We start from the raw sequence: 13,795 nt of genomic DNA, 5'->3' as shown, positions 1-13,795 counted from the left end.
TACACCTACTTAGAGTTTAGCCATTGGTACATAATAAAATCCCATCTTCTCAGATATCTAATTGGCACTGAAAAGCAATCTGGCTCTCAATTGCCCTCCCACTGCCCAGAACTGAGTTTTTAAAAAGTGTGAGACAGAATTTTTTGAAATAAAACATACATATACAATGGCAATGTCTTTCTAGAGGAAAAGATGCAAGTCAATTTATCTCATACCTTTTGAACTTGGTCCTCTCTTCTAGATTTATTCTATGTTCAGAAGACATATTTAAATTGTATAAATTTACCTTTTATACTCCTCAGTCATTTCTGAGGGGTCTTTCAAAAATTGAATAAACATGAGTAAAACACCAAATGCCAATCATCCCAAAACCAGTGGCGAAGCTACAAGGGAACGGGGGTGCGCCATGCATGGGCGCACGCCTGGGGGTGCAGAAAATCACCCCAGGCCCCTCCCCCTTTCCCCCTCCCCCCTCTGCGGTGCCCCCCCGCAGCGCCCCCCTTCCCACACTTACATTAGTTCCTTTCCTTTTTCAGAACTTTTTCAGGCTGCAAAAGGCCAGTTCACAGTAAAAAATGGCCTGAGGAATTACAGTTCCCAGGAGACCTTGGGGTTCACAAGGTCTCCTGGGAAGTATACTTCCCATCAGGCCGTTTTTACTGAGAACAAGCTGCAAAAGGCCTTTTGCAGCCTGAAAAAGTTCTCAAAAAGAAAAGGAACTAAGGTAAGTGTGTGAAGGGGGGAAGGGGAGGCGCTGCGGGGGGGGGGGCGGAAAATATAAAATGTGCACTGGGCATAGTTTGGCCCAGCTACGCCTCTGCCCAAAAGCATAAAGTTACCCTCCATTAACCAGTTCTTCAGTGATTCCTAGGTGCAGCTTTGTTCATCTTGATACTGTACATTAGAATCTGCACATAAGTCAGTTATCAGACTCGGTATTATTACTTCTTGGGGGAGCACTGCAATGACCTTTAACATCTTGTCATACCTTGAGTTTCTTGCCTGGCAGCAGGGCCTGCCTAGCTGTTCCAAGCAGAGGCCTTAAGGACAGCTCCTTCATCCAGCTGCTCGCATGTAGGGTCCCTACATCCTGGCAGTGGGACTCTTCAAGAAACCTTAGGTTGCCCAGAGACTGAGCATTCTTAACAACTACCATAATCATTTTAGCCCACACTTTCAGAACACCAGCCCTCAAAAAGGAAAATTAAAGCATCATCTACTACATGATCCTGAAATACCAACCACATGGTCCACAGCTGCTTTTTATTGTAGCCTTTTCCCCATTTGCCTTTACTTATGGAGGCATTTCTTATCCCTTTTTGGCTGTCATCATCAGCAGAAACAGTATTAAAGCTACTTTCAATCATACTCAGCTTGAGTCCTGTTTTTGTTTTTTTTAACAGCTAGGCTGTTTGTGAAGAAAATAACAAGATAAGTCTGGAAATAGACAGGTTTCTTTATTCATTGGATTTGTGGCTGACAATATCCTTAAAGTTCAGGATGGGTAGAACATATTAAGACACAAAAGGATAAAGTTAAATATACAGAGGTAGTCATCACTTGCATATCATTTTAACTTCATAAACCAAAAGCCATACCAAACCAAGTGTCCTTAATCATGCCTTTAAAAGATTATCAAAGGGAAAATGGGGAAAGATCAACAGGGAGAGTGCCCGTGTCTTTGTTCACATCTGCCCATAGGATAGAACAAAGCAACTTCCTTTTGCTAAAAAAAAGGATCTCTACCTACCACAGCTGAATTAAAATTACTTACATGAAACTTTTACTTCAGTAAACCACTTTTTTTTTTTACTGTGTCCCAAGTACCAGGCAGCCTTCAGATTAAAATAGGCTAGCAGACGCAAAGACAGTGTCAAAGCTCAAGACAGAGAAAGCTCTGGCAGCCAATTCTCCATAAGAACTATACATTAATGGGAGAGTTGCAATTGTCCTCAATATGAGGGAGAGACGGAGTCGCAGAGAATCACAATCAATCAATGAGAGCTTTCTGGAAAAAAAATTTAGGAAACCAAATTCCTGAATTGAACTCAGAAACGAATGTTCTGTCTTCAAAGAACTGGTAGACTATGTTCCTGGTCACAAGCTGTGCCAAGCAGACAGACAGTGCTCCAAGATACAACGTGTGCACTAAAACGTGTGCACTAAAATAAACAGCCATAGAAATGACTTTTGCAACAGCTTCCCCTCGTCTCAATACCAGGAAAAATCCATTATTTTTCTGCAGTTCACTGATCTACTTAATGAAAAAAAAATTGGAGGAACTTAAAAAAAACAGAATGAAAGTGTAATGCACAGAAAGGAAATAAACTGTTGAAAAGCACCACTAAGTGAGTATCTACAATTGGGCCAACAGACAAAATACTGAAGCAAGTCCATTCCCAAAGTGGAAAGATGGCCTCTGTCCGTACTGCAGTTATAAAAAGCACAATTTCTGCATATTGAATATTACACAGCCACATGATGGGACGCACATGGTGGAGAGATATACATCATTACCTCTTTTTACAACATAACACTCTGTCAAATGGGGATAGATAGCAACCACTGTGCACATATTTTAAATATACACAAACTGTAGTTTGTAATCAAATTAGTTTGAACAGAGTCATCAAATTAACTCTGTTATCTCTATTAATTGGGCACTGGGATGGTCACTGCAATGTTCATAAACTAATGTGAAGAAATTAAAGACTCCTGTGAAGGTGGACAGGAGGGAAGGCAGTATGGTATAGCCCAAACTCATCAGATCTCAGAAGCTAAGCAGGGCCAGTACTTAGAATGGAGACCACCAAGGAAGACTCAGCAGAGGAAAGCAATGGCAAACCGCCTCTGCTTAGTGCCTGGAACGCCCCTTGCTGGGGTCGGCATGAGTTGACTGTGACTTGAAGACACTTACACATACAGAGAGAGAGAGCGCACTGCGCTATTTGTGACCCTCAGCCACTCTTCATCTCAGCTAATCTGGATATACAGTGGTTGCTGATGTCAGGACACTGAACTTCCAAACCTCCTTCAGGTAAGGGGGACTGCTCAAGTCAGCAACAGCAACAGGAAACTCTCCAGCAAAAACCCCTTACAAGAAGCTCTAAAGGGGCCATATTCTGGCTGTGTCTGGGCCCCTCTCTCACAAGTACTATACTTGGTTCAACAAAAAGAACTCAGTGCAGTAGTGCATGCTCTGATGGAGGTCAGAGCAGAGTGTTCCCGCATTGTAAAGAAGTACGAATTCTCTGGCAGCATTTTAAAATGTTATCTTCACTGGGAAACATAGCACTTAGATAAAATAGAATTTATATTGCTCCAGACACCTATTAGAAAGACTTGCCTTCTTGTAAAGTTGTGCTCACCATTTTCTTTCCCGCAGCAGGGATGGGAAAGAAAATGGCAGCAATGTGGGAGGCAGCCAACACACTCCCAGGCCACTGAAGCCAAAACACACAACTAAAGAATGGAGAATCTTTTAAATTCAAATTTGCATGTGCTATTTAAAATGCTTTTCAGCTGCCATTTTGGACTATTTGCAAAAAAGTATGCTGCCTTTCTATCAAGGCGGCTAACACTACAAAAACATATAAAATCAATTAACATCAAAATTACAATCACTGAGAGAACACCAGAGGAAACAAAAAAAGTTTTCACCTAGTGGCAGAAGACTGAAGCGGATAGAGGGACACCCCTGGCCCAAGCCAGATTAGTTTTCACATGATTGGTGTATTGCCCTTTCCTCATACCATTCTCCAGGCACACAGTTTTGACAGTGCCTACATCTGTATAACCATTATCTGTTATTTTATGAGAAAGCCTTGTTAATGGGCTAGAAAAATCACATTCTACCCATTAAAAATCTTGATTTTATACATATGCAAATTTATTTGATCAGAACTCATTTGATCAAACGATGTCTTTAACAAAGTGGTACCCCTAGTTTGTTTTTCAGAAGTTAAATTATTGTTCAGTATTAAAAGCTATCATCTGAAATAGTTTTTACAAAATTATTCTAGAGGAACAGGTGAAACACTAGGTCTCACTGAAATGAATTTTCAGTGCTTTCTCATATTACTAAACTCATTTAAGGATTGGAACTATGAAATATGCCTGAAGACTTCTTATGAATCAGCATAAGCCTCTTTAAATTGGTTGTTGCTATATAGTTGTTTTCCTAATTTAACAGCTGCTTGTCAAAAATTCCTTTCATAAACTGAAAAAAATTGTTAATATACCAACAGAACAATCTTAAGTAGAGATATATGTGTTTAACTCCATAGAAACCAAAGGGTTTAGAAGGGCAACTTTTCTTAAGATTTCACAGTATAGTATTTTATCACTGGATTAGCAATACAATCCTATGATCAAGCCTAAATCAATTTTAGACCTGATTAATTTTGCATAGGCTTATGCTGTAAACTGAATGGCAGCTAATGCTGAGCTTTACTTAAAGCTATATTCACATCCAATGTTACATTTTACTGTGGAAAATTTTCTGCCTCACATATAGTATGCTTATCTATAGTAATCAGAGCTGTCGTGCTGCAAATCAATCATGTTAGATGGACTAAATGCAGCATATGAAGCACAGACAAACATTAGGACTTGTCTAGGCTAAAGAGTATATTTGCCTTATTTTGCTAACATTACTTAAATTTACCTCAATTACTTATATTTTGTTAAATTTTAAGATATTTAAATTAGTTATTTATATTTGCATTAAAATGTTTTCAGGAAAAATTCCACTTAGAATTTTCTCAGAATTCCCACAACTATGCCCACACGCATCTGTTCCAAAATATAAGGAACTCCCCTTCTGCATTTATATACACGCACATAAAACTGGCACTATGAAACCTGTTGTCACTACCATCACTCCATTTCTCATGTTTGGACAGCTATCAGTAAATCACCCCACAACTGGAAGCACGAATCTTTCTACCTAGCATGTGAGAAAACATCACTGGAGATTGCCTCAGATGTTGAAGATATGCAAGAGACTCACACAGGACTCAAAAATGGCTAAGCTTCTACACAGCTTTCTTCTCTCCCCAGTATAGCTGTAGCATTCCAGTTTCCATCCAGTCTTGAAAACATGTTTTCACATTTGCAGCACTTCATACATTGCATATTTATGCACTATCTTATACTTTCTGGTGGTTCCAGACTTCTGAAATACAACCGTGTTTCCCTGAAAAAAGACAGAGTCTTATATTAATTTTTGCTCCAAAAGATGTGTTAGAGCAGTGGTGGTGAACCTTTGGCACCATGGTGTTAGAGTTTATTTTCAGGGGATGTCTTATTTTTTCCCATGATTTTGTGCCCCTCATGTGACCAGATCAGCTGCGCTGGGGATTCTGTAACTAGGGCTTATTTTTGGAGTAGGGCTTATATTTCAAGCATCCTCCAAAAATCCCAAAAAATCATGCTAGGGCTTATTTACAGGGTAGGACTTATTTTTGGGGAAACAGGGTAATGCCTTGGTTACTGACTGTCCCATTTTTTTGTGAATGCACTAGATCACTACATGTTATCTGCCTTATCCCTGTGGAAAAGATGGACTATAAATAACATAACTTTTAAAAAATACACTATTTTATTGATAAATTGTAATTTGGTAGCACAGCTGCATTAAAGTCAAAGTGAACTCATCTATAACTATTTATCATGATTTGTCTAATTCTTCAATAAACAGATATAATGAATTAATTATATCTAAGCAGGTATTCATAAGAAAATAAGGGAGTACAGTAGGCCAGCTTTAAAAGAAAGCATACACCTCATAATACTGAATTATAATGATGAGCTCAGCTCTTAAATTATTCTGTTAGGGCAGAAGCTATGGTGAACAGACAGCAAAAGTATACTGTAGATGCAGGGTGCACGTACAATCTCAAGCTCAGTCCCTGGCCAATTACTTAAGTGTCATCACAAGGGATGAAGTCTCTGCCAAGATTTAGATCTTTTAAAGCAAAAAAAGGATTCCATATTGTTTCTGGAAATTAACCAGAAACCAATGAAAATGTTTCAGCACAGATATTAGGTGCTTCTTCCAACCAACTTCTGCTAACTGAAGGTTTCAGATAGCCTTCAAAGGTAGTCCCATGTAAATATGACAGCAATTCAACTTGGAAATTACTAAGACTTACATAACTGGGTCTAGATACAACGCAATATCTAAAGCAGCGATTCCCAACCAGGGTTCCGTGGTACCCTGGGGTGCTGTGACCACGTCCCGGGGGTTCCGCGGCAATGATACCGGCCCCCCTCACTTTTGCAGTGTCTCCTGCTGGCACCAGCAAGGATATGGAGCTGGCCCAGGGGGTAGGACCTGCTGCAAAGTCAGCAGCCACTTCCCTCCCACCCACCCCCCCGTGCTTCCCTTCACCCTGGGAGGGGAAGGTGGGGGTGGCAAGCAGGAGAACTGGGAGGGAAAGGTGCGGGGAGCATGGCAGGGGTACCGTGAGTGAGGTCAGGGGTACCGTGATGTCGAAAAGGTTGGAAAACACTGATCTAAAGCATCATATAGTAGGCATATAGAAGGGGAAAGGAATTCCACTGATGAGATGTTACTATTGAAAATACCCCATCACTGGTTGCTGTCCACCTCACCTCTGACTGCAGACAGCAGGGGTTGTGCTGAGATTCCCACATGGCAGACAGGATAGCACGAAAGGAGGCCACCCTTCAAGTATCCTGAAATCACCCTTTTATATATCTGTCTGCTAACAGTCCACCTTTCTCACTTGGACTCAGTGTAGATTTTACAGAATGAGTACGTCCAATCGATGGATGGGACATTCAACAAACAATGTAATAGGATTAGGGTTATAGGACCAACCAAAAGTCTAAAAAACAGAACAGAAGCAAAGCATAAATATAAAAATGACAGATTAAATTATGCAAAATTCCATAGTAAGATCCAAGTTTCAGCAAGCTATACACATCAGTACAAACCACATTCTCTAATAATTTCCATAACTTTATCACTTAGTAAAGTGCAATGCTACTGCCTGCACAGACAAGTCCTCTTGAATAATTAAGGTCTGCATACTTTGCTGAAAACCAGGACAGTGGGAGCCTTCCTCACCTCTTTGGGTGGAATATAAAAATGGTGGCCACCACAGAAAAGGCACATGTTTGGGCAGTTGTTGATTTTTACCCAATTGAAGGCTGGCACCAGCAGAAGATCCTGCTTTGATGAGTACAGCTGTTGAAGTTTAACATAGGAAAAAAAGCAGTCTCACAGATATGAGAGTCCAAGGCCATGAAGGGCTTTGTAAGCAATAGTCAGTACCTTAAACTAAGCCTGGTAACTGATGGGCAGCCAGTGGAGTGCCTAAAGAATAGGAGTAATATGCATGCTCTATCTAACTCCTGATAACAAATGAGTCAGGTCATTCTGCACCAGCTGAAGTTTCCAAATTAATTTTGAGGGGAGACCATTTAGGGCCTTAACAAAATAAGATCTGTAACATTTAATTATACCTGTCTTTTCTGGTCACTGTGCACATTTCAAACACAAGCTTTGGATACATTCAATAGATAGTAGACCAAAGAACATTATGCAACATAATGTATGAAGTTTCAATACACAGACCTGCTTTTTGATACATTCTCTTGACCTATTCAACAATATTGCTTTCTTTTTTATGCACCAGTCCAGATCCCTGTATCTTTCAAGAGACCTAGTTGTCATGTATCAACTCTACAGAACTTCAAAACTATTCAAGAGACAGTGTGATTTATTTATTTACTTTGCATATAGCCCTGCTTTCTTGCTGAGATTCAAGGGATTCTAGAAAACACTGAATTGCTTTCTATCAGAAAGCATAAGATAAATAAACAGTGCAACAGGGCTAGGATTATAGTACTGGAAAACCATGGAAACAAAAAAATTGTCTAGGACATGACATACTGTAATACGGAAAGTGGGTCACCCAATAAGACAATGCAGTAAAAGCAAGGTGATAAATACAACAGCAAAAGACTGCAATTTTATTTCCTAACAAAAGTGACCTCTTGAGGCATTTAATTCAAATACACTTCTAATACCTTTACAAAAATTCCCTCCTGAACAATTGTTTTATATTGTTCTCAGAATAACAGAAGAACTAGGGCCCTTCTTGACATCCACAGGAAGGTCATTCTACAAAATGGGAGCAAAAACAGAAAATGCCTGTGTGGTTGGTTCACTGCCAAACTTACTTGTCTGTAAGGGGGTACCTTCATATGACTTTGCTCAAATGGACAAAACTGATGTGGCAGTTTGGCAAAGCACAGTAGGAGATGCAGCATTGCAGATATTATTCATTTAAATATACATATACACCCCCATCCTTCCTTGTGATGACCATGAATTGAACCAGTGACTGCACAGTAACTGAGTACAGAATGGAGTGACTTGCACATTCATCTAACACCCAACAGTAACTGTGCTGCAGTTTTCTGTATTAGCTACAAGTGTCAGGCATCAGGAAGAACATGCCTGTCACACCCAGGCCACACTCACTCCATTAGTTACCAAATCAAGGTAAGGGGACATCTTCTGGGCTAAATGAAGCCAGATGAATGCATCTTTTGCAGCTGCATTAACTGGTTTCTCCAGCTATAACACTAGATCGAAGATTATCCCATGGCTTTCAAGTCATTGAAGGTCAGATGGAGCCATCAAGAGTGAGAAGCACCATGTTCTTTAAGCTGTCTGCCTTCCCAAACAGCTTTTCCTTAGACCCCTTCCGCACATGCAGAATAATGCATTTTCAATCCACTTTCAATGCACTTTGCAGCAGTGCGGAATAGCAAAATCCACTTGCAAACAGTTGTAAAAGTGGATTGACAATGCATTATTCTGCATGTGCATAAGGGGCCTAAGTCTTCTCAGGATTCAATTTCAATTTGATCACCCTTAGCCATTTAATCCCTGTGGTAAGGCACTGGTACAGGACCACCACAGCATCACTGAGTGATTTTCGAAACGGTTGTTATACATATATTGATGATAGCCTACTCCAAAACTGCAAATTATTTTCCAAGGTTTTACATAGAGATTGAGTAGCAAGAGGTACAAGACTGGGCCCTGGGCAAACCTACAAGTCAAGTCCCACACTAATGACAACTGGTATTCCACATTTATCCTCTGAGACCAGCCCATGAGGAACTATTTAAAGCATTCCAAAGCACATCCCTTAATCTCTTCTTCTATCTCCAAATGTCTTAGATGGAAAGGTCCACAGTATAAAGACTGCTGATACATCCAGTAAGAGCAACAAAGAGGCACAGCCCTTGTTTACATACTGAAGGAGATCACCAACAAAGGAGCAGCGAGCCTTCGTTTCACACATTCCTCAATGTTTTATCACCATTGCCTTTCAAATCCACGTATAGGCAAATAAATAAAATTAATCGCAGTGGCTGATTCCCAAAGGAAATCATACAGCATGACACTGTAACTCGTATTTTGAGAAGTTGTGGTACAACACTGGTACAAATACTATGGTCACACATTCCAGTTGGGGCCCCAACATATTATTTATTACCAACATATTTTAAATTCCTTTTAAATTTAATTCCACTTCAGTTTACTTCATTTGCTTATTCAAGTAAGTCTACATAGAACATAGGCTTTCAAACAAAATAACACAACAATAATGAAAAGTTCCATTTCAGTTAAAGATTACATGCAGCATATGTGATAAAACTAAGACTATTGCCAAATTATTTCTTTGACAAACCCAATGAAAATTTAAAGTACTACTGTATTATTTCCCAACAAAACAATAATGATCAGTAATTAAGGGAAAATGAACCTAACAAAACTTTTTTAGTTTATATATACTGTGATCACATATATCTGTGTGACATCCATCATCAATAAATCTAAGCATCTAGGTCAATAAAACACCACATATTTCCTGGAATAGCAGGATACCTTTTGTTGTGTGTCCATTTGCTTCCTCCCTCCTTTGGCGACCTATCTACTGGACATAATGGTGTTTGATCTAAAAGGGATCTAAATGGGGAGGAAGAAACAGCCCCTCCACGTTGATGGTCTCTACTGCACAATTCCCACTGGAATTGTCAGTTTCCCTTGGCACTTGCCCTCAACAATCTTGGGGGGGGGGAGGGGGGAGAAAGAACCTGAAGTTGGATGAAGTAAATGAAGACAATAGCAGAAGTTCAGGATCAGAAGCTTTCAGACATAGATGAACTAGTGAATAGCCAAATAAATCATGAACTATCCTACAATTTTTAGCAATAAGCTAGACCTCATTTTAAATGACAGTTGTGGTTCATCCATACCTACCAACACATGTGGCTTTTCTGCTTCATCATCAGTTGAAGGTCTGTAATGCTGACCTGATGCACGTAACCTAACACAGATGTTAAGGCCACAATCTATTTATTTCTATTCATGGGCAGAAGTTGAAGCTTTTCCCTCATCACCAACAAATACCCCAAAAGAAAGGAAATGATTCTGAACCAACAAAACCGACCTTGCATTTGAAAAGATACTCTGAAAAGTATCTTCATGTCTTATGTTTTTACACCCAAATCGAGGTTCTTTGTTTCAAAAACATTTCATTACATAAAGAGTTATAAAATTATCATAGGGGGAAATTATGCTATTACGAAGAACTCAGGTTGGCTAATAAAACAACCAAAAGTGTTTCTCTTCCTGTGTACAATGGATGACAAAAATGGAAAACAAACACTTCATCCAGGCACCTACATTAAACCACTTTGTCCCACAGACTTCAATGCAATTGGATAAATGCCATCTTAACAGAGCTAGCCAAAACATGGTTACACTCTTCTAAGCCACTGAAATAAATGGGCTTAGAAGGATATTAATTCTGCCTAAGATGGCACTGTATGGAACTTGTGGTTTCCACCATACAGGACTTTCCAATGAAAATAACCTGTATGAACTGTTTACCTGCCCTTCAACCCACTTAGACTGTGTTACTGTCCATTCAGTTACCTCTTATCAGGTCAAGTACAAGGACCTGTATCAGCAACACAGTGCAATGGCTCATCAGATAAAGGAAAAAATAGGCCTTTTATAATTAATTTGTATACATAATTCTAATTATATAATTTTTATTTTTTTACACAATCCATTTTCTTGAAGGCATCCTCAAGATTTCAGTGCAAGGCAACCATGTTTCGCTGTTCATGTTTCACCATGTTCAGTGCCAGGCAACCATACAAATTAATTTTTACATACAAATTAATCCCATGGAGAAATTTTTAGAAACGGGATCTCCAGTTGTGAATTAGCACTGCCAGCTGTGATTTCCTAAGCATACATACATACAATACATTTATAGGTCACCTCTCTAAAGAACTGCTCCAAGTGAAACAAATCCTTCTTTTCAAGCCTGTGCATGGATTCCAAATCTATTCTCAATTAATGATAGGACTGCATTCAACATAATTTAAACAGGTTTCATGAATTTTAAGAGGTTTTATTGTGAGAGGTTTGGGATTGTTTGTTACCTGCCCTGAGACCCGTGGGTATAGCGTGGAATAGAAATACATAGAAATAAATAAATAATCCTTACACGTGAGTACTTGTCTGGAATTCAGTCCCAATCCAAGTTACTTGGCAGTAAATTCTATTCAACCAGTAAGACTTCTCAGTAAACCTGCTTACATTTGTATTCCTAGGATCACTGCCTTCCACAAAATGTGCGGGGTATGTGTATGTTATTGTTCAAGTTAATACTATTACACTAGAAACTTTCAGGGCTGATTTCCTTAGAGTTCACTCTCATGAAAACACTATACAGATTACAGAGGTATAAGCAGTAAATACAGTTACAAAATACATTAAATGTGTCATATTTTCCCCAATGTATTTAGGGGGCAAAACAGTGATATCACCCACAGACATTATTTTTGCACAATAAAATCCATTTTTTCCCTCGTTTGTTACTGGCAATCCCCACATCTGCCCTGTTCTCAAATTGAATTAAGCAACACTGCGCATTCATTATTCGTTGCTACGAATAATACTGCCTGAGGAAGAACCAAAAATCCAAAGCGTTTTAACAGGCAAGATCTTGCAAGAAAAACACTCATCCCCCGCTGATTCCCTTTATTTATACTTTTAGCTCTCTGTTTATTTCGCCTCGAAAGAAACCTCCTACCTACCCGACCAGCGGCCACCACAGTGGCCCGTCAGCAAATGATCCCAAAACTTTCCCGTAACGCCCAAATCTAGAAAAGTCTCATGAAAAGAACGAGAGGTCGTGCGCCTCTGGACATGTGACTAGTTCAATACATTTCTTCCCGATCGATTGATTTTCTCCGCTGGTTCTACACGTTGACAACTGCTATGGCCAGCGGCACCCCCAGCTCAGCCAAGCCTCCTATTGCAGCTGGGTGGCCTAGCAAGGGGGGGGGGGGGCGTGCAAAGGCTTCAGGCAGGCAAGGCGCTCACAGCGCCGTCCTTTCGCGAATCTGACACCCAGGAGTTCCCAGGGGCATCCCAAGTCCCTGGCCCATTTGGATGCCTCTCCTCCTCTGCAATCGCCAAGAGGGTGCAAGCGGGCTACGTCCCCCAATGCAAAGAGCAACGAAACGCATTGGCCACCACCGATCCACTGGTGCTCCCCTGGCAGTGCAAAATCTAGCCCCCCGGCGACGCCTTTGCAAAATCTTCCACCTTCCCCTCCAGCAGCTGCCTCCAACCTGATCCGGCCTGCGCCGCCGGGATAACCGATACCGAAGGTAAAGCCACGAAATTCACCTCCCTGCTGCGCTCTGACGCGCCCTCCCTGGGCAATCTCGCCTCCCAACGCCCTTCTTTTTAACGTTATCATGACTACTGCAACATTCAGACTGGCCAAGCGCGCACACAGGCCCGCTTTCTTACCGTGCGCAGAGCAGGGAAGGAGTTGAGGCGGCGCAATCCTGCCGAGTGCTTTTCTCCCCTTCCTCTCCACCCCCCCGGACAGCTGCTCTAGGAAACTCTGCGAAAGCAAACGCCGCCGCCGCTTTCTGCGGCTGCCTCTCGGGCTCTGTGGCTGGAGGAGGCAGGGAGGGGAGGGGATAGAGGCGGGCTTCGTGGGCTACGCCTCTTTGGCTCGGGTCGTGGGAGGAGAGCGAGCCGCTGTCTTTTCCTTCGGATCAACTACTGAGTAGCGAGTAGGTCTCTACTCACTACTGTCGCCGCCTCTCTCCGTGTGTCTCTTGGTTCAGATTCCCAGTTGGGGAGTCCTCTGTCTCCCAGTGGATCGAATTTCCCCATCAGTAGGATTGCGAAGGAAACACTGATGGAGAAATTCGATCCACTGGGAGACAGGACCCCCCAACTGGGAATCTGAACCAAGAGGCACACGGAGAGAATCAGCGACGGTTCTGTAATGACTGGTTTGGTTTCCCTACACTCCGCACCCTCTTCCCACCTGGTGACATATTTGTTCGCTCCCAGATCTTGGGTCGGTTTGACGTGGGTCTATCTTAGGGACCTCCTCCTGGGTAAATTCAACCAATAGCTATGATATGTTGAAATAATAGGTGCCACGGATGATTTAAATTGATAGGATTTTAAATCCGTTTCAGGTGACTGGCTCAAGGCTGACTCAGCCTTCCAAAATCGGTAAAGTGAGCACCCAAATTGCTGTGGGTAAAGGGTAGATGACTGAGGAAAGAAAGGGCAAACCACCTTATAAACAGTTAAACAGTCTGTCTACTACTAAACATTGTGATGCGACATCAACCTATGGGTAAATAGTGACTTGGTGTTTTCCCCAGGTAACTTACCTTTACTTTTATATGT

General features: G+C 41.2%; 1 protein-coding gene across 1 annotated transcript in view; it reads right to left on the bottom strand.

Annotated features, from left to right (window-relative positions):
• GREB1L (GREB1 like retinoic acid receptor coactivator) overlaps nt 1-12,836 on the bottom strand; it is a 175,624-nt gene extending 162,788 nt beyond the window's left edge. Inside the window, exon 1 of the mRNA XM_048508536.1 lies at nt 12,455-12,836. Within this exon, the coding sequence (XP_048364493.1) occupies nt 12,455-12,836 (382 nt within the window). The remainder of the gene's footprint in view (nt 1-12,454) is intronic.
• Between the last annotated feature and the right edge of the window lie 959 nt (nt 12,837-13,795).

Source organism: Sphaerodactylus townsendi, linkage group LG09 (assembly GCF_021028975.2).
Source record: "Sphaerodactylus townsendi isolate TG3544 linkage group LG09, MPM_Stown_v2.3, whole genome shotgun sequence".
In the NCBI taxonomy this organism is placed as follows: Eukaryota; Metazoa; Chordata; class Lepidosauria; order Squamata; family Sphaerodactylidae; genus Sphaerodactylus; species Sphaerodactylus townsendi.
The sequence above is the reverse complement of the archived record's forward strand: the minus strand, read 5'-3'. Positions and strand labels throughout refer to the sequence as shown.